This window comes from Candoia aspera, chromosome 1 (assembly GCF_035149785.1).
Source record: "Candoia aspera isolate rCanAsp1 chromosome 1, rCanAsp1.hap2, whole genome shotgun sequence".
Taxonomy (NCBI): Eukaryota; Metazoa; Chordata; class Lepidosauria; order Squamata; family Boidae; genus Candoia; species Candoia aspera.
Genome location: NC_086153.1, coordinates 91,208,685 through 91,230,613, shown reverse-complemented (window position 1 = coordinate 91,230,613; position 21,929 = coordinate 91,208,685). Strand labels below are relative to the sequence as shown.

The 21,929-nt window shown below is 38.5% G+C and overlaps 1 protein-coding gene across 1 annotated transcript; it reads left to right on the top strand.

The window, feature by feature from the left end:
- The first annotated feature begins 1,500 nt into the window (after window positions 1-1,500).
- On the top strand, window positions 1,501-15,300 carry TNFAIP3 (TNF alpha induced protein 3). The gene is made up of 8 exons (XM_063309499.1): window positions 1,501-1,807; window positions 6,132-6,322; window positions 7,630-7,777; window positions 8,342-8,512; window positions 8,811-8,991; window positions 10,685-11,589; window positions 12,301-12,530; window positions 13,165-15,300. Exons 1-8 carry the CDS (start codon window positions 1,510-1,512, stop codon window positions 13,447-13,449), a joined length of 2,409 nt encoding a protein of 802 aa, XP_063165569.1. The 5' UTR covers window positions 1,501-1,509; the 3' UTR covers window positions 13,450-15,300.
- Window positions 15,301-21,929: the final 6,629 nt, after the last annotated feature.

The following is a 21,929-nucleotide window of genomic DNA, read 5'->3' as shown; positions in this document are numbered from 1 at the left end:
CGAGGAGGCTAGTCTACATTGCACCGAGTTGGGCTGAGAGAGAGGGACTGGCCCAAGGGCACCCAGCCGGCTTTCACACCTCAGGCGGGACTAGAACTGACAGCCTCCTGGTTTCTAGCCCAGAACCTTAACCACTAGACCAAACAAAGCTTTAAACGGATTTTGTAAAAACATATTTAATTTTCTAGTGTAATTATGAATGAAATCCAGACTTTGGCTTATTTTAGTAAATTAGTAAATGAAATCAATAGAATTTATTTCCATGGGTCTACTCTAAGAGAAATATATCTGACTTTCATCTTGAGTGCTTAACTGCAGGTAGATTATGGCCTTTCTATACATAAATCATATCCTAGTGCCATTAAAATGGTTTTTTTATATCAGGTTTTCTTTTGGTCCAATAACAACTTCGCTTTCAATTCCTGCAGATATATTGTTTACAATACAGCTGTAAGCAATTTCCCTTGTAAAACTTAGGCATTTTCCTTTCTAAGACACATGCATTTTTAACACAAATTATTTATTTCATACTATTGGGGAATAGTAATCTTTTGATACTTATTAACTTTAGGACAAATAATGGCCATTTCAACTGTTTTTTTTATCCCATTGCCCTGAACATCTACTTTTAATGTCACGATTAAAACAAGCTTTGCATTTTTTAAAAAAAAATACATTTTATACCAACAGATTTTGGTAATCTTTAAGTACCTGAAACATACGTCACCAAGATTTTAAGCTTCATGCACAGGGTTAAAATAGCTATTCAGTTCTTGAAACTAAGGAAGGAAATCCTAGAGAAAAAGCTATTATAAATACCTCCTTTTAGGAACAGATTTTTTCCAGTCTTAGTGTTGCTAAATAGAGCAAATGTGAGATCACTGCATTTCAGTGAAATACCAGTTTTTAATAATCTGTAAAAAACGAGTCTATCTTATAAGATGATGATCTGGAATATTCTTTAGAGTTGTTTCAGTTACTCAAATGGTGGACTATATTATCCATCCCATCCTAATAATGATGTCTAGGGTTTTGGACTGCAATATGTAATTAAAGATAGGCGATTCAAGAAACCAAGCTATGCCATGTGCTACTTTAAAAAAAATCCCCAAGATCACTAGACAGTGTGATCATAAGGAGAATGTGGAATGGAAAAATATATGGGGGGATTCTAAACTAAAAGGAAATTCATTGTCATCAGAAAGATTTACAGCTGAGTAATCATGGGTCTCCAGTACTGCTGTGTTAGGTACACTCAACCGTGATATCTCTAGAACTGACATCATCTAAGGATATCCCTTAGATGCAGATTTCTTTTCCAACAGCAAGTGCGTGTTTGTTAAGATTTATGACAAACCATATGAAGATGCAGAGAGTGATTTTTTAAAAAGTGACCTACAGTATTGCTTTTGATATAGAAAGGGTGCATTAGAAAGGGTGCTTAGGACAAACTGTGTGCAAACCATGAATAACTAGTGTTGTTTTTTCCTTTTAGGTTTTTTCTTGCAAATGGCTGGATCACAGATCATTCCTCAAGCTTTATTCTTGAGCAACATGCTGAAAGCTGTGAAGATAAGAGAACTAATGTCTGAAGACCTTGTCAAATGCACCAATGGAATTATCCAGCATTTTAAAACTATGCATAGATACACCATAGAGATGTTCAGAATGTGTCAGTTTTGTCTGCCTTTTCAGAAACTTCTTCAAAAAGCCCTGATTGACCAGACAACCCAAAACTCACTGGAACGTCAAAAGAAGTTAAACTGGTGTCGAGAAGTTAAAAAACTTATGCCACTGAAGACTAATGGTAAGTCAGGTTCATTTTATAATTGTAATTTATAATTGTTCTGGCAGGGTAGATATAACATCTAATAGCATTCTAAACTCAGTGCCCCCCAGATGCTGGCTCGGTGTCCTTGTAGTTGGTCCAGTGCATCTTAAGGGTACCAGGTAAGTCAGTAGTGGCTGATTTACACCATTTACTGTAATAATTCCAACAATGGCCCTTGAATAACCCCTGATTAAATGAAAGTACATTTAAGAAAAAAACTATGAACAAGCTGTTTTCTCCTTTTTGAAAATGAAATGTATGCCTAATATCAGATGGACTCCTAAGTTATATTAATGTCTTAAAAATCTAATGTTATGCTCAAGATCATAGGTTTATTAGAACCACATGCAACCTGAGTATCCTCACAGTCATGCCAAATACAAGCAAAAGGCATTTGAATGCTAATCTGCAATAGCTTCTTCCACTGTTGTTCATGGTGCTACCCAGAGTTGTTCAGATTCAACAAGGAGGTGGAATAATTGGTTCTTAGTGTTAGCATTTTTTAAATTCCAGCTGTGGAATTTATTTATTTATCACATATTTATCCCACCCATTTCACAAATTGCTCAGAAGTTGTACTTGGGAGTTGATTATTTTTTGCGAGCTTTAAAGAAATAAATGAGTCCTGGTATTTTCAAATCAGCTTCAGAGACTGTGGCCCATTTACATTATGTCAGCACCATGTGAAGGCTGCTATAAATTGTTCCATGGAGGGAGTTGATTATCACATGAATGGGACACTACAGTTGGCTTGTGATATAGTAAATCATTTGACTTTGTGCTACAAGCAGATGTGAAGGTTGAAGATTGTACTCCTGAATTTGCTGATGACTTTTGTCTAAAAACCATATTCCCAGTTCTCTCAAGTCTTGAAAACAAGGTTGAAATTATGACATGAAGAAACAAACCAGTTCAGAGGGTTTATGCAAAGACATCTGATGAATATGGCCCTCAAGCCACTGCCTTTAGTATTGGTGTGCTTCTTCAAATTTGCATATTAAATGAGAGTTTGAGGGGACAGAAAAGAATTTATCTGTTGGTAAAAACATTAGATAATACCTTCTGTATAGTATCCTGAGATGAGTTCATTATACAAATTACAGATCAGTGCTTTATCAGAAACTTCATTGGAGCTCTCACATCATTCCCAGTTTCAGTGTTTCCAATATAATCTCTCCAAACTTTGGCTGTATTTCCAATTAAGTGGCTGAAACATTCCATAGGAGGAAGTTTGAACTAGACGCTATTTGAAAGGTATATGCATGAAGCTAAAAGAGGATTTGTATATTGCTCACCTAGCTTCATTTTTGCATTTCCTAAATGTCTGAAATCACAATTTTAGTCCCAAATTCTCTAACATCCCAATCATAAAGTTGCCTTGCTTAACCAGTATGGACTAAGTGTATGTATACATGCAGTTATGAGGAAGAGAGAGCAAGCATAGCTGCACATTCACTGTTTGGTCCCAAACAGTACTTTTTATAAAGCACGTAATTAACCAAAGAATTTCCTATCACAAAATAAAGGAATGGCTACCAATTTGGATAGTTTAGAAGTGGATTAGTTAAATATTGACAAGTCTATCAGTGGCTACTAGTCAAAATGACCGTATATATAAAATCTCAAATATTAGATGAAGGTAACGAAGAAACATGTATGGTGTGTTTGTGTCCTGCTGTCAGCTTTTATTTATTAAATTAAATGTATAGGCTGCCAGACCCCATTGCAACTCTGGGCAGCATACAGTATTAAAACCATTTTAAATATAAATAAAAGAACAACAAACATCCAGGAAAAAAAATACAGTTTCTAAAAAAAATCTAGTATAGCACACTCAGGGTCTCTACCCAGTTTTCATTGGCCTTTGTGGGAACTAGAAGGGTGTTGACCTGATCCAGGTCTTCTGTATATTCTTATCGAGTATCGGGGCCCTTCATGGGACTGTGAAGTTTTATTACTGAATTGGTCACTTGTTATCCATAATATGTGTTGTGTTGTGTTCAGAAAAAGAAACCAAGATTCATCTCAAACAAAGGCAAATCTCTCTTCATTGGCTACCATATTCAAATATAGACGTCTTTCTGTCGCTTATCTGCATTCCTCTACTTTTCTGCCTTGAAAGTTTTATTCATTCAGTCATGCGTTGCAGTCTCTGCAGGGTGTAGGTGGGGTGTCAAAACAGCTAAGATGGAGGCCATGGCATTGCAATCCAAGTGCTGCCCTATTGTATGTTTATGCAACATTGAAGCACATAAAAAAGGGCAGAGCTTCAATTGTGACATTGTGTCCGTAATCTTGCCTGTTTTGACCAACCCTCTCCTTCATGAATGCTGCTGCCCTGCAGTCACACTTTTCTTAGCTTCCAGGTTTTGAGCTCATATTTAATCCATGGGTCCTCCTTCTCAACTAATGCCTTCGGGATGTGTATTGGACAAGCCTGGCCTTCTTGATGGGAAAAGTAGAACTTGTAGTCCACATTTGGAGAGCATCAAGATAGGGATGGCTGCCATGGGCATTTTCAGATCTTTTTCCTCACCATTGATTGCTCCTATGCTACATATCAGAAGCAAAGAATATTGCAGTGATTGAGCATATTGTAGTTCATCTGGAATGGGGGAAGCTGAGACTGCAGGGCGTAGGAGATCAGAAGATATCTGAGGACTCCAGGCATGTGAAGGATTCTGTGTAGACATTAAGATATATTTTCTTTCCTATGGGAATAATGACAGGATTTGTAAAAGCAGTTTTTGCAGTATAGCCAGAATGTAGTCATTGTTACAGGACTGTATGCATTTTAGAGGAAACTGTATTCATTTTGAGAACAAGCACATAAATGCACCTACAGTCATAGTATAATTTTGTTAGTTTTTACAAAAGCAGTGCAAAAATTAAATGCAATTGTAGAAATGGGGGTGCTGCAAATACCTTGCATACATTTGTTAATCTAAAAGACAGTGACTGAAGGAAACCATGTCTCTTAAAAGATTCCAACAGCTACTAACTAGCAATTTCACTTCTCTAATGAATAGGCATTCCAGCATAACCTAACCACACCCACTTGGAAAGTCCAGTGTGTACTTCACAGTTGAAATGTCTGTACATCAGAACAAGAAGTACAATAGCTGTTACTCAATTGCTAGTCAAATATCTTAACACTGGGGAATTCCAAATGTTGTGTAGGGAATTTTGCACTGGTGGTTCTCAATAAAGAACTGAAAACAAGCACACACAAGGAAAAAACTTCTTATCTTTGCTCTAGATTTTGCAGAGGGAATTTTTTTAAAGGATGTAATAATAATTGTCATACCTCTGTGCCATATTTTTCTGCTTGCTGAGCCAGAAGACTGTAAATCAGCATTACAGTGAATGTCATTCATTTGTTGTTCTTTTTTCTACTCTTGCATTTAAAACCTTTTAAATATAGTTACTAAAAAAACACAATTTAGTAAGCCTACCATACCATTGAAAATGCCCTCCCTGAATTGTTCTAAGTTGAAGAAAAGGAAAAAAAACAAACTGACTAGGTTCTGGGAAAAATCCAGATACTTGTTTTTTTATGGATGAACATACTACTTTAAAAATGCTTATAAACCTTACTCATGTTATCTTATCTCTATGTGAAAAAAATATAAAATGACAGTTTCTTATGATCTTTCACACTGTAGTTGTATACAGTAACAAAGTAAGCAGACATTAAATGGTATCCAGAAATTAACTCTCAAAGCTTGATAAATAGGTATTAAACAATCGTAATATTTTAAAATTTTAAAATAAATCAGTACTTAGAAGGGTAATGCTTGCAGCAGCATCTGCATTCACTTTTGCATGATAATGCAGATTGCTGGCCCTAATATCTGCATCATAATTGTCAGTCTGTCCCACCCTAGGTCCTTATCACCAGGATTCTTGTACATCAAAATGAAAAGCAAGGGATTTGTTCTTGTTTCCTGCATATTACAGCCTCCCATTAGGGTCACTTGTTCAGTATTGTCATTACATAAACTGATCTCTGCCTTATTTTGTAGGATGCTAGATTAGAAAAAACCAGGGAAACACCAGTGCTAAACTAGAGTAAAAAATGATACTTTGAATATTATCTGATCTTTAAGAATTCCCTGAAGAAGCTTTAATAATTCCTTTTGGGAACATCTGCATTTCCTGTTCAACTGGCATTGTATATATATTTTGAAATATCTAGGTTTGAAATACTTTCCATAATGTTTTCCATTGTAATCTAAATGGCTTTTATTTATTTTTTGTAATGTATATTTGGATATCTTAACTTTTCATTCTCCTGCAGGAGATGGAAATTGTCTCATGCACGCTGCTTCCCAGTACATGTGGGGTGTCCAAGATGTTGACTTGCTTCTGAGAAAAACACTATTTAGTGCACTTAAAGAAGCTGATACACGTAATTTTAAACTGCGCTGGCAGCGAGAAACACTTAAATCACAGGAATTCGAGGCAACAGGACTCTGCTATGATACCAGGGTAAGTCAATCGAGCTTATGTAAGGGAAGAATGTTTCAAATCTCGATATGGTTGGGTTGTGATTCTGTGTGATAATTACACAAAATGGGAGGCAATTATGTTAGCTTAAGAAAGTAAAATTGCAGAGCCATCAACCAGTTAAAACATTTTAGTCCTATAACTTTACTGGATTGCCCAACTTATCAACAAAGAGTTTCACTATTGTGGAGTTTCCAAAGTAAGCAACCTCCCCCAAGTTGGGTTATTTCCACGGACCACCCACATCTTACAAAGTTGGCATTCATCTGTTTTTCCAGTTTATGGAGAGACATTCCATTACAACACTAGTAAAAATGAAAACAAAAACAATCAATTATACTACCTTTTTTAAATTCCTGCCTCCTGGGAATATACAGGATGGGCATACCTACTCCATCACAGAGTCTGGGCCAGTAGAGTCTTTCATCCTGTTTTCAGTTTCACTGTGCAGGTTGCTGATGGTTGTCCGTACAAATCATCCTAAGCCACCTTCTCTCCTGTACCCACTAGTCTGCCTAATTAGAAGCAGTAGCTCAGCTCAGCTGGCCCATTGTCCCCTAGCAGAATGATACTCAGTCCTGAATTGGCAGCTTGCACGTAGTCACTCGTCTGGACACGCGTTTCACTAGAAGTTAATGTAGAAGTACCAGCAGTGCTGTTTCTGTCTATAATAGGCTCCACAAGGGAATGTGTCGGGAACAATCTTGGATTTTAAAAACCCTGTTTTGCTTATCAGGCCCCTAGCTTACATCTTTCACGATCACTGAAATATCTTGATCCAGTCAGCAGGAGAACATCCTGTCTATCCTCACCTCTTGCCCAGCCTGTGGTGAGCTGATAGCCTCAGGATGGGACAGTGATTCCATCATACATCTCTTCACCATCTCTTCATGCTGATAGATAGGACAGCTGTAAGGACAAGCACATTCAGCCTATTGGGACTTATTTGGGGATAGGCATGCATAGAATATAAAATAAGGTAGCATTGTGTAAGCAGGCTATTAAAACAACAATATAACCAGTGTTGGACTGCTCATGTTTAGAACTGATTTCCAGGAGAATGACTGGGAGTGAGAGTAAAAATGACCACCTGATTAGTTCTGATTATAAGTTCAGAATGAATTTATCCTCGATAATGCATTCATCAATACTTCAATCTTTCAATAGCTGGTATACTATAAAATATATTTATTTGTAGCAGAAGAAAAACGTATTTGAGTGTACTTCTGCAGTGCAAGGGCTCCAGCACTGCATGATGATTACTGATACATCTTATTTTTCTACATTAGAACTGGGAAGACGAATGGGAGAATCTTATTAAAATGGCATCTGCAGAAACATCAATTGCACATACAGGTCTTCAGTATACCTCTCTGGAAGAAATCCATATATTTGTCCTTGCTAACATCTTAAGGCGCCCCATCATAGTTGTTGCAGGTAAGAATTGATGGATACAGTAGCAAAACTTCTAAGGCCCCATTTTATGAGCCCACATTTGTTTATTTGAGGTATCTCCCCTTCACATAATAATTGCCTAAGAAGGACATTAGTATTTCATCATTTGACCCCAAAAGTAATTCCTCTCTCCCAGTATTAAAATGTTGAGGGATCATCTGCAGTTGTGATTTGGTACAATGTGCAATCAAGGTTCTAGAGCAGGATTGTGCCCCCAGGCCAGGTTCCCTTTTTCCAACTTTCAGAGACCACTTTGACTTTGATGGTTAAAAAAACCCCAGCATGTCTTCCTACAATTTTGAAGCAGAAAATATTAGAATTGTAATGTGTGTGTCCTAAACTAGGTATAAAAAAATCCACCAAACTCCCCACCTAGCCAGCCTCCCACACATTTATGATATTACTCTACTCACTTTCCAGCCTAAATCAACTAGGGTTAAGATGTTGTCACATTGATTTGTTTATGTCCTCGTGAATGTTTAGAAATTAAAATAGAAGAGCCTAATGTTAACTCAACCTGTTTCACCTTTTCTTAAATCTAAACAGATAAAATGCTAAGAAGCTTGCAGTCAGGTTCCAGCTTTTCCCCTCTGAATGTTGGTGGAGTTTATCTGCCTCTTCATTGGTCAGCAGACGACTGTTACCGATACCCTATCATTCTTGCTTATGACAGTATGCACTTCACCCCTTTGGTTATTCTGAAGGATAGTGGGCCAGGTATGCATCTGAACATTACCAATCTCTATTGTGCTTACATTTTCCTGTTCCCTCTGTCTTCCAGGCTGACAATCACAAACCTATTTTGAATTGTTATAGGCACTTTAGAAAAGTTATTTGCCGTGTTTACAATTCCCTATATTTTTCATCACTTGATTGTTGCTAAGTAATGCCATTTGTAGATTTTAAGTCCCATTGGTTGTTTTGATAGAGATTACCAAACTTGATCTATTAGTGCCTTCTGCTACATTCTCTATCCTATTTGATTCATTCCTTTTTTTCTTATTTCTTTCTACAGAAATCAGGGCCATTCCATTAGTCAGCTGTGAAAGAGGCAGGTTTGAAGACTTAAAAGTGCATTTTTTAACTGATTCTGAAGAAAGGGAGAAAGAAAAACTGCTAAGAGACTATCTAATGGTGATTGAAATTCCTGTACAAGGATGGGACCCAGGGACAACACACCTCATTAATGCTGCAAAGTTAGTATAAGTCTTCTTCCCTTCCAGCATTATTATTTCATAATAAATCTTTTGTTTAAGTATTGTAAGCACCCTCTTCAAAGATGTACAGTGTTAATAAGAACAAACAAGCAAAGCATACATGTTAGTTCAGGAGGATACAGAAAATAGTGAACATAGATCCTGCTCTAGATCTTTAATCAGAAACCAGTAAATTATTTTTTTAAAGGTATTGTCTACTGCATTTGTATTGCCCCTCTTCCTCCAAGGAGGACAGTCCAAGATGAAACTATTTTATTTTACTCTGTAAGATTCATCTATCTGAGGGGCAATAGAGACATTCATAGGCTATTCCCATCTTCTCCCCTTGTATATGTGGGTTGGGTGGGTGTCAAGGAGAAGCATGGCTAGCTTTTCATTCCTGTTATTGGTGGAGGCTGTATGCCCAGCTGACACCCTTACCTGAAACAATGCCTTGCCATCCATAAGAAAAAGTGGTTCATTCATATGAATGTATACATGGAGAGCTCCCTTTTGTAAGACGGGCTGTGGACCTACACTTTGTTCATATATCAGTATGCAAAGAGGGCAAATATAAAGACAGGGAAGTACCACTGCTACAGATGTTATCAATGGGGTACATAGCTGCAGCACAAGGTATTTTGAATGGCAAATTCATACAGCAATACTGTCCCCTCATGTTCTTTTAACTTTATGAGAAGCCTGTAAACCTCACTAGTCAATCACTGTCATGGCTAAGCAGTAATTTGAATCAAGGTTTACTGTATGGAAGCTTAGTGCCATTCACTTCCACACTATATCCATGAAACCATACTGCTCCTCAGATTCCCATGATTAGATCTTTGAATCTGCCTCTTTCCTGTTAGTCTTCTGGAATGTCATGAAATAACTTCCCAGGTTGGGAACAGAGATAAGGCAGAATTAAAAAGAAATGAAAAGCAACTGGTCCACAAGCAGATCAAAAGCTTTACTTCGTATTTAGTCCTTGGAGGACAGCTAAGAGTTCCATGAAAAGCATGTGCATATGCCTCCCCAAGAATATTGTATTTGGTGTCTTTCAAAACGTCTGCCAGCAAGGCTTATTCTCAGAGGAAGACAGGTAATAGCAATTAAAAAGTGCCCTGCATGCTGATTAAAACAGCATTAGCATCACCTTACCCAGAGTCCATTCCACTGTGTGCTATAACACTACTGTTCTTTACAAGTGCTTATTTGCTTCAGTGGAGTAGATCACTCCTGCTCCCACATCTGTATTAAATGAAGTTCCTGAATAGTGTATTGTTGTCAGCCTTGCCAGGTAGACCAGACAGGAAACATGGCCTGCTGCGGGCTCAGCTGCCTTTTATCTGACCGTTCCCTTGGCTGCATCTCTTTGCCCTGCTCCCAAGGTCATTCCCACATTCCATTACAGTTGCATTGTATAGAGCATTGCAGAAATCAAGGCTGAATGTTTCTGTGGAATAAACAAACTATCACAGAAGTATCTTAGACCAGAAGGGACCATATTCCAACTAAACTAGTCTCCCAACCACTTTCTTTTGTTTATTAGTGTAGGTTATGCAGTGGTAATGCTACACTTGTAATTTTGTAAATTAACAGTTCTTCCAACTTCTCGGTTTCCTCCCAGCTTGTATAAGATCATTACCTTTTCTTCCTCCAGTGATACTAATTCTTGTTTCTTTTGCTTTTCAAGATTGGATGAAGGTAACTTGCCCAAAGAGATTAATCTGGTGGAAGATTACTTTCAGCTGGTACAACATGAGTACAAGAGGTGGAAAGAAAGCAGTGAATATACTGGGAAGGAAATGGGTGTAAAGGACAGGCTGGAGTTGCAGTTATCCCAGCTATCCCTTGTGGAGGCAAAATGTGAAACTCCCAACTGCCCTTTCTACATGTCTGTGAATACCCAGCCGTTCTGCCACGAATGCTCAGAACAGAGACAACGGGCAAATACAATAAAGAGGCAGCATTTCTGGACAGGCTCTGAGAAGCCCTGGGTAAATAGGTCCAGTTGCCCCAAGGAAGAACACCAGCAGCCTCCTGCCTGGACTTCTGAAAATTCCAGCACAGAGCCCCATTCTGCACCTCCCACAGCTCCAAGTCTTTTTCTATACAGTGAAACAACTGCTATGAAATGCAGGACCCCAGGCTGCCCTTTTACACTGAATGTGCAGTATAATGGACTTTGCGAACGTTGCTACAACTCTACAGAGGTCATTCCTTGCAATAGCCCAAGTGACCCGAGGCATTCAAATTATGTGACTTGCACATCCTGCCTTAAGGACACCAATAGGACCTTCAATGGAATGTGTAGCACTTGTTTCAAACGGACTAGAGACCATTCCTCAAATGCCTGCTCTGGTGCTATGCCTTCAAGCCATCAGAGATCCACATCTGATCCGCAAAGTTTTATGCAGCATTCCTGCCACACAGTGACCAACAGCAATAGGGTGGAAGTGCCACCATATGTTCAGCCCCAAAGAACAGAAGAGAGGGTGAGAAGCAGTAAATGCAGGAAGCCTGGCTGTCATTTTTTTGGGACTGTCCAGAATGAAGGCTTTTGTACCTTGTGTTATTTTGAATATCAAGAAAATAAAGGCAAGTAAGAGAATATCATTTGGTTCTATCTTCCTTTTCCTTAGTGAGTTGGGAGGGACTAAATTTTGACTTTGCAAGGGAACACCAGATAAAAGCAAATGGGGTATAACAAAATAATATTTTGACTTAGATCAAGTGTAGTACATAGCTCTGAAGTCTTTGAGGTATTGTATTGTGAGGTGAAAGATGCAGCCACAGTAGAATTTGCTCAGCATGCATTAGTCGTTTACCATAATGTTAGAAATTCCAGTGCTGTTTTCAGATTTTGCTGAGGTACACAGAAGAACCCTAACTATGTCTGTCTGTAGTTTTAGAGATAAATTTTGTTACTGGGACACCTTAGATCTTCACATTGTTTTCTGAATTCATCTGGAACTGAAATTCATAGCAATTGTAGAATAGGTTTAATAGGTTTAATAGGTAGAAATAATAGAATATTTTATAGTGTAGTAAAAGTAGAAAGTTTACGTCTGTCCTTCCTCATACATCTCATTGCCAGAAAAAGTGTCACCAGCTTCTTATGTAGCTATCAAAAGGCCCCAGAGAGTTTTAAAAGACAGCCTTTCTAAATTATATGTCTCAGCATTTTTTCTGAATACAGTACCACAGTTGCAGTATGGGGGAAGTAAAACAGATAATTTGCCCCTTTTATCACTCTGTCCTCAGAATTTACATTAGAGTGATGGTTTTTGGTCTGTTCTGTTATTGTAGAGGCTTCCCTGCTTCATCACAGAAGGTCTCCTGTGGGTTCTCCTGTTTTGGAGCATCCTGGAATCTCAGCTGCCGTCTACCAGAACACCGTTTCCTGCCCGGGCCGAGAGTGTGGCACAATAGGGAGCACAATGCTTGAGGGATACTGCCAGAAATGTTTTATTGAAGCGCAGAGCAAGCGGCTCCGTGAAGCCCGAAGATCTGAAGACAAAATAGTGAGACAATCAGAGGTCAGCGAGCAAATGCAACTCATTCTTCCCAATGTAATCTTGTACCTATTTTCCCAGAAAGTCTTTATGATTCCATGAAAGAATCAGCAAAGCATTGCCTTCTATTGAATTCATTGTTCATTTTTGAAGATGATAAGTATTTGCCCACTTCTTGGAAAAGAGGAAATCTAAGCCTTCTGCTTTTGTTTATTAGCAAAAATATTGCTTTATAGAGGATTCTTTCTATAAAGGGTCATTTTGATATTACTACATCCCAGTGGTCAGTAGATTGATAGGGATTAGATCGTAATAAAATGTGTAAGGAAATAGTTGTTTGCACTGGGAGGAGCTGGAAACTGACCTTTATCACAACTAGAAAATTCAGGCTTTAGATTAGCCATATGCTAAATTAATCTGTTTCACATGCAGTCAGTTGTTCACTCATTCTCCATGTTGTAGTCATTACAGTTTTCAAGAAAAGTGTATTTCCTTTTTTTAAAAGGAATGATTAAAAAATATTCAGCTTCTACATAAATTCTGTTAAGTATCTCTTTTATCCATGGTAGTTATTGAAGTCTAAGGTAAAAGCAACAGGTTTATTGAAGGAGAGAACTTTAATTGCTTTCCATTTAAAAGATGCTTTTAATGTTTTCAGCAAACGGGACAACATCAAGATTTACACCAGAAAACTTCAAGCGCTCAAAAACGCAAATGTACTAAAGCTTCATGTAGGAATAATTTAGCTTCTAGGAGTGGGGAAGTGTGTCAAGAATGCTTGCGTGTCAGCCAACGGGGACAGTCTGGAACACCTCAGGTAGAACCTCCAGCAGATGAACTTCCAAAACAGCGCTGCCGAGCCCCTGCCTGTGACCACTATGGTAATAACAAGTGCAGTGGCTACTGCAATGAGTGCTATCAGTTCAAACAAATATATGGATAGCAAATGCCTTTTTTTGCCTTGCAAAAGAAAAAAAGAATGGTGCTATATCCAAAACACTTAATTGTCTTGCTATGACCTGATCTTCACTCTTTGTGAAAAGGTGACTTTGGGGGGAAAACAATAAGCTGATTTTTTGATGTGTGCGTATAGAGATACCCACATGTATGTATGTGTATATAAAGGCAGATTGGTGTAACATCCAGAACTATGCATGGTCCAGAATGTTGTATCCTGGGACAGAAAAGCGGGTTGCTTCCAGCACAAATGGTGATTGGCAGGACATTTTATACTTGACTACAAAACCCTTTTTCTCCAAAATACTTTGGGTTCTGTTCTGTACTGAATATGTACCTGTAGGAGAGAAATAGATAAATGCTGCTCTTTGCATGCTCTTTTTGCTGATATGTCTCTTGCATTCTGTCTAAATTATGAGCATTCTGAGTGTACTGAAACCAGCCAAAGATTTGAAATGAACAGTTTTCTACAACAGTCATCAAAATTGTATGTCTGATTGCTCTGAAAAGGTTGATACGGTAGAGCTAAGACTGAACAAAATATTAGGAAGTTGTGGGAGAACTTTTTACAATTTTTGCTTGCTTACCCTTTTTTAAGTGGCTGGCTGCTGCTATTTTACTTGTTATATTTAGTATTTTTTACATTTTTTCCAAATGAAAGTTTTATGCACTTAGAACAGCTGTAACCCCATAAAAATTTGGCCTTGGGACGCTGACTGTTGTTTTTCCATTTACTGTTCTGTGTGGTTTGAATGAGGATGTAGTTACTGGACCTCTTCTAATTTAGAATGTGAAAGAACATAGGTACTTTTAAGTATATCATTTGGGAGGGGAAAAAAACCAAGGGGGACATGAGAAAAAGAAAAGTTCCTGAATAAAGGTATTCATGTATATTGGTTGACATGGAAACAGACTGACAGATTAGGAAGAACCTAGTCTGTGTCCACTGAGAGGGTCTAACAGTGAATGTCCTGTATTGTTGATGATATAACAAAGCTGCTTTCTCTTCATACCTGGCCTCGACTAGTTGATCAAAAGTTTGCTGAGCTGTCCCAGCCCTTTTGGAATTTACTGAGAAATAAGGTGGATCTCCTGTGGGTCACTGAGTCCTTACAGTTAAGCCTTAACTTCTGGACTATGACCTTCTCAAAGGAGGCCAGCTTGTTTTTTATTTGTTTTTCACTTTTACACCTCCCTACAGTCCTCAGTTGTATCTGATTGGTGATATATTTAATACTGAGGAGAAAATATATTCTGTATTATTTGTAAGAGGGCCACTCCTGTAAAATCCTATTTATTTCGACAGTGCTTGGGATCAGCTTTCACTCAGGGTTCTCTTTCTGTGTCTATCTCAGGCCATTGTCTGCCACATCTGCATATTATTCTGGGTTAAGCACCAAACAAGAAAATGTCTGGAGCTCTGCCATCTAAATCTTCCATTTTTCCCCGGGCTCTCATGCACCTCTTATTCTCTCTCTGAATATGACTGGGGGGGGAAAAGCACCTACGCTGAGGCTTCTTGCATTTTGTACGTGTATATATAATCCTTCATTATAGCCTCTTCTCCATTATGAGAAACACTGCTAATGTCACAGTCCTTTGCTGTTGAAATTTCTTTATATGATTTTGTGATCTTTGTTCAATGTGAAGACATATTTAAATATTTATATTATTTCAAAAACTGTAATTTTGAAATTTGCACATTTCCAATACAATAATATACTCTTTATTTCATTCTTGTCCTCCTTAAAAACAAATCCTTCTTGTAAATATGGAATGGGGAAGATGATGAAGGGAAATCCAGCAGCAAAAATAAATTATTTAAGGATTTGCTTAATTGTACTCTTGCGATTGTTTGAAAACGTCCCTTGCTTGTCCATCCATGTGAAAAGCTGTCTATTCATATGTGTCTGTTATGGGGAGACCAGGTTGATTGGCCAGAAGTGGCACTGTTTCTTCTAAATTTATTCTGGGATAAATAAATATAATTTAAAATCTCCCTGCCACTTTTCCAAAATTGATAGAAGTCCTTATATGGGTATGCTTATCCCTCTCACCAGCAGCTCTTCTTCTAGTGATTGTGCATCTTAGGCAGGGATGGAGAATATTACAGTAAAATCCATCTTTCATTAACTCAGAGGCCCAGTTTTTTTATTAACAATTTAAACTTTTATTTAATAAAAACAGAATGGATAAAATGGATATATATTTGTGTTTAGAGGTAAATTACTTTATGCTTCTTTACAAAATGGTGGTTTCCTTTTATACAATGTCTACCAGTGTTCCTCTGAACTGATTATCTTCCTCTCCTTCCCCAAACTCCTGAGAATCCTTCTCAAGTCTCTGCTTTCCCTCAAAGGAAGTGCCCATATCCCCCCTTTGGCAAGCTTAGTGCTGCTATCTTTCCACAATCCAACTTTTCAAAGCAGAAGAGTGCCTTTGGCCTTAAAGCACATTTTTAAAGTATATATTTCCTGTGTTAATAAAGTGTCAGCGTCCCATTTTTCTTTCTAGGATTGGATTATCCTTTACATTTATAGCTGTTGCTGCTGCTTTTTTCTCTCTAAATGTCTTCCAGTTTAATGCACTCTCATACCATTTAAGTTCAGCATCACCACCCCCACTGAAATCCAGTACTGATTTAAATGATTTAGTTTCCTTCTGTCCCTATTGAATCTCATCCTTTAGATTCCTCTTTAAAATGGGGAATGTTTATAACTCTTATCAGCTAACTGATCAACTACAATCTAGACTAATCTCTCCATTTTTTAGTAGGTTTTGGAAAAGTTCTGATAATATCTACTTCAGCTCTATAAAAAGTTGGCCAGATAGGGGCAATAAAGGCACTTTCACCTTCTCTCCATTTTCCCTACTTTTGATACCCTAGGCATTATTGGCAATAAGTATTTATTGCCCAGAGTCCCTCTGATGGGAGGAGATGGGCAATGACAAATTTGATAAAATAAATACATAAATTTACCTTGGGGAAAAAAAAATACTGACTAGTAAGAATTAGCATTTAAGTGTTTTCTTGTTTTATGTGGACTCTATTATCCAGCACATGGTAAGTTATGGGCTGTTCTAATAACTGATCTCTAAATTTGGCAGGCAACATTAAATAGTTTAATAGGTTTCCAAGCTGATTTTCTATTCTGAGGCCACAAATTTCTGCACAGTAAATAATTGGGCCATTTCATCTGTTCTCTTGAGTTTTCAGTCCCAGAATGATGAATTTGGTCATTTCTCTCACATTTGTAAAGTAGTCTGTCTATAACCCTTTTAAAACTCTTCAGTTTCCTACACTAATTCTATCCTTTTCCAGCCAACCTTGGCCTAATCCGTTTCAGAAGCCCTACTCGTGCATATTGACAGCAGGAAAGGGAAGCAAAGGGAAGGATTCTGTCTGAAAAACCCTTTTTTATGGCCAGCTGGAGCTGATCTGCTAATCAGATTTTTATAAGGGTCTCAAAATGTAAAACCACGATAGAAGTCTGTGTTTTATTTGCAGTTAAGAATTTATTTCTCCTGACATTTGGTTTCTTGTGGGAAAGGAGGGTAATGCTACTAAGAAGTAAAGATCAACAGCTAGACTTCTCAAATCAGATATAACACTGAAAGAAATGCTAATCCTTCTATTTCCAAACTTAGAAGGACGTGGAGCTAGAGCATCATCCTTAGGGGCAGTTCGGTTAGGACAAACATTTTCTCCTTTAGGTTGTATTTCTTGCAAATTAGTTTCTGGCAGAGTTCTAATTCCAAGGTAGAAACCAAGTTTATCTCTACCCAGTGCCCTTAATAATTGTTTTGCACTCCTGAAAACTGGTGAGTGGCTAAAAGAACACATTGTACAATAACAAAACCAGAACTTCCTTTCTTTTTCTCTACCACCATCTCTCTTTAAAATATTAATACACATGACTCTATTTCTGTCAAGCCATTCTTAAACATTACAAAAATGTGATGGGCCTCTGCTATGGAGTCTCCATAGAGATGCTGGGTCTTGCTGGTCCCAACCCTGGGATATGTTTAGTGCTCCATACTTCAAAACGTTAAAGGCTTCCTAGCAGTGGATATTTTTACAACACCAAGAGGATCCTAGAAAAGAAGTATTATTGTCTATATAATTCCCTGTGAATTGGGAGGGAGTGGGTGTCTCACTTGCCTAAGAATAAAATAAGCTATTGAAAGCAAAGGAATCCGCAAGAGGTACAAATGAACCCAAAAGCTGATGCCTTGAAAATTAGCTGTTGCTTGTCTGATGAATTTTAATTCCCTCTCTGTACTTCCCTTCCATGCCCAGTTACTTTTTCTCGTCCTCTCAGCTGCATCTAGTGTTTCCCCTCCCTATTTATTTATTTATTTATTTATTTGGTTAAATAGATTTGTATGCCACCTGACTCCTAATGATTCTCCCCTTCCTAGTGCAGCTATCCCTTCTTTCTCCCCATCTCCATCCCTTTCTTTTTTTTAACCACATCTTTTGCTGTTTCTGCTGGAAAGAAGGTGGGGAATTGTGCATGTAAGGATGTATACTTGCATGTTTCTGTGGGTTTGAATGTCAGAGAGAACAGCTGTATAGGTAGGTGAGGATCAGTTGATTCTGATATTTTTTTCCTGGCTGGGCCCTTTGGGGGAGTGGGTGTGTCTTCTGGCAGGTATCTATGCATGCTTGCACACATACATATACACGTGTTTCATGCACACAAGCATTTTATTCACAAATATATACGAAAAGGGGAGATCTCCAGGATTGATTTTTACCAAGGTGGGCAATTCAATAGGATTTTGCATGTCTAATGTGATAGATATCCCTATCTCTGTCCCTATCCCCTCCTTTGGGGGGATGTCTTAGAATCAGAGTCATCTTCCTCCATGGTAAAAATGGTACCAATGCTTTCACAGAAGGCCCTCCATAAAGATTTGTTGTGGACATTCAGGGGTTTTAGTTAGAAAAGCGGGATTTAAATTCAGTTTAAATAGATAAATGAGGGTGCAGTTGGCAGCTGGGGCAGCTACCAAGGCCATGACTCCTTGCCAGGGTCATCCCCTCTGTTGCCTATGTAGTTCTTATTGTTACTGGTTTTGCCTGGTCACTTATTTTTCCTAGCGAATTGATCTTTGCCTAGTAGCTAAGCCAAGCTACTGTTTTAATGTCCCATAAGAACACTATATTAATGTCGTTGTAGAAAGGTTAGATGTTAGCAAGATCCATAAACTCAGTGCTGAAAACTTGTTGGGAGAACCACAGAAATCTATGAGTGTACACTTCATAGAGTATAAAAGATGGAGATATGATGTTGGACAAGCTGAGATTCTCCCTCAAATTACTCTTTGAAATCTCCCAATTCCTGTCATCCACTTGGTCAATGGAAAACAAGGTAACTCTTGCTTTCCTCTACTTCCTTTTTCGTAGGTACTTTGTGTGAATGTGAACAGATGTGTGTGTTGTAGAATATGTTCTAATAAAGTACAGGTGGTCCTTATTTAGCAACTGCCTCATTTAGCAACCTTTCACAGTTACAATGGTAACTTTATGACCAGTCATTGCATTTATGACCTTTGCAGGTCTGTATAGCAAAGGAAAGCTGAAGGAAGCACAGTTGTGGTTTCACTTAGTGACTGATTTGCTTAACAACCAAGTGGGCAGTCCCCATTGTGGTCACTAAATGAGGACTACCAGTAGTTAGAAAACAATTGTGCCCCTGGCTTGTTTGGAGGGATCTTCACCATCTATGCATGTAGGAACTTAAATATTTTTAAGTAACAGAAGCATAACATTCATCAGCTTCAGGAAGAAAGGTGCCTTGCTTATCACAGAAATACTGCTTCTACTTTGCATTCTCAAAGGAATGATGATAAAGCAAAAGTTTTAGCCCTCCCAAGCAGTAGACATCCATTTAGCAGTAAAAGGGGACACCAGGCATAGCCCATAGCTTCCTGGGAGCTCTTTTCAGACATAAGAGGCAGAAGAGCTACAGTATTTTGATAGGTTGTTTGAGTTTTCTTAATCCAATGCCAAAGCGGCATTCTGCAATTTATCAAACATATACAGATACTCCCAAGAAGCCAGTTTGTGTTTCCTATTCCTGTTAGGGCTGATTATAAAAGTGGTAGAGATGGCAATTCTGCTTTCCTAAGAAACCGCTGAACTTGCTACAGCAGCTATGAAAAGTAGTAAAAGAAATTAACAGACCTTTAAAGGACATTATGTATGAAATTTCCAGATTCATAGACTGCTACTCTGGTACTTTGGGTAGCAGAGTGGAATTACTATTATGAATGTAATAAGAAGTGAGCTGTGAATACCACCTACAACTGAAGCAAAATGAGAACATCAATGCTTAAAGATTGTTCTCCACATCAATTCTTTATTCTTATCTGCTCAGCCTTGCAAAGCTATTACTCATATCCTTCACTCACAAAAGGTGTTTCATATCATGCTGAAGTACCTTATGCAAATTACAAGTCTTCTGAATGAATTGCAGATTAAGCATTTTAAGTACACTGGTATTTCCCTGACCTTTGGAGGAAGATTCACTTCGGATTACGAGAGAAACTCTCGAGGGTTGGTAAAGGACCCACACTCCCTTGCATAGTGTCCAGGTTTTCCACGGTGCTAACAAAACAGACTTCCAATTCTCCATACCTGTTAAGGCCATACACCCCTCATCTGGGCAGGGGAAAAGTCAGGAGCAACTGGACTTAAGAGATCTGGCGTAGAGCAGAGACTTAACCTGGATTTCTAAATCCTGGATTTTAATCTGCAAGCTTCTTTACTCTGAGAGACAGTGACAGATTTGTTCCCCACCTTTTTCTCCAGAAGGGGCATAATAGCAGGAGAAGATGTTACTGGACTGGAAAACTCAGATCCTTGCTCTGACTTCCTCCCTGTCTATGGATAGGGTCTTTAAGAAAGACCCAAAAGACTTCTCAAAGTTTCTCTATCTCCTTCCTCCCTAATTTCATTAGCATAGAGAAAGGGAGTGGATCTGCTTTGCTCTTTCCTAGTTATAGCTTTATTATAGTTACATCAGAATGTAAGTCTTCCCTGAGGTTTGGATGGTAGTTTTAAACTGTATTATCATCCCCATCTTCTGTTGTCTCATACACTCTCTCCAAAATGGGTAACAGGTCCAGGGCAGGAACATCTGACTGGGAAGAGGACAGAGATGTGACTACATCTACAAGTCCACAATTCTTTTCTTTTTCTCCCCACTGTCCCGCTCCTGTGACATTTGAGTAGCAAAACCCAGCCAATTACCAAACTCTTCTTTGCAGGGTGCAGGGAGATATTCCTACAGAAAGACTCTTAGTCACTAGGACATTATAATAAGGCTTCAGGATTATCTTCCCCCTTGTTTCCAGCAGTTCCACAGGAGAATAATGGGATGGTTTCCCTGAGAAACTTCCTCCAGTACATCCTGCAGAGTTTTGCCTTCTTGTTTTAAAAACCTCTGCACTTTTCTTCAAATGTAGTTGGGTTCTTAGAAGAATACACACTGCTGCCCCCCAAACATATTTCTACAGTAAAAGCCTCAATCCCAAAGTTCTCTACAATATCAGAGAATGGCACCTCCCCACAAATTAGGAAAAATTCATATAACAAGCCCACATACACGCTCATTTTCATTTTAAAAAAAATCAATCCTGCTCCAAACATTTATTCAGTCCTTCTATCTTTTCTAGTTCTTGCTCAACAGTATAAGAATTCAGGGACATCGACTCCCTCCCCCTGACCCACTTTTAAAGATCACCAACATCCATTTTCACATCCATACCTGTTCACAACCAGATGTGGGGGAGACTCTTAACAGCTCAAATTTTGCCAGGTGGCCTACCTTGCTATAAGAGCCACTAGAAAGGGGTCGGGGTGGGGGGTTAGGGTGTATATGCTCCCAGCAGTGACTCCATGAACATGATGCCTCTGCTGTAACACAGAAGCTGGCCCTGAGTTCAAGGAGCTAGTTCCCCCAGAAAACTCCCAGGCAAGATCCCTGTCAACTCTTGGATAATTTATTTTAAACAAGTCTAATGCTAAACTTTCCACTAGCGAAGGTAGGACAAAGAGATGATTCCCTTTCTTTTGCAACATCCAGTAGGGAAAAATGCTAAACCTCTGGGTATGAACAGAAAACAACAAATCTATTTATATTATTAAAAAACAGCATATGGCCCATGAACCGTATCAACCTAGATACAGTACTAAGGTTGTGCAACGCTAAGCTATTGAAGTCAGTGCAATGAATCTCTCTGTGTCCTGAGTGGCTTGCTCAGGGCTGGCAGTTCACCCTTTCTCTTCCATTCTCCTTAAATGTGCAGAATATTTCAGATTCACAGTACATACTTAGACAAAAAGTTCTCCCCACCCTCTTTAGCAAATTCTCCCTGTAACGTCTGCCTTTGCAAAAAGTCTCACATGGCTGGTTTTCTGGCGGCTTGGTTCTTCCTTCTGGGTCAGTTTCCAAT

Coding starts and splice junctions, on each gene's coding strand:
- TNFAIP3 (XM_063309499.1), top strand. CDS start 1,510: ATGGCTGGATCACAGATCATTCCTCAAGCTTTATTCTTGAGCAACATG. Junction 6,323..7,629: donor GACTCTGCTATGATACCAGG/GTAAGTCAATCG, acceptor TTTCTACATTAG/AACTGGGAAGACGAATGGGA. Junction 12,531..13,164: donor AAATAGTGAGACAATCAGAG/GTCAGCGAGCAA, acceptor TAATGTTTTCAG/CAAACGGGACAACATCAAGA.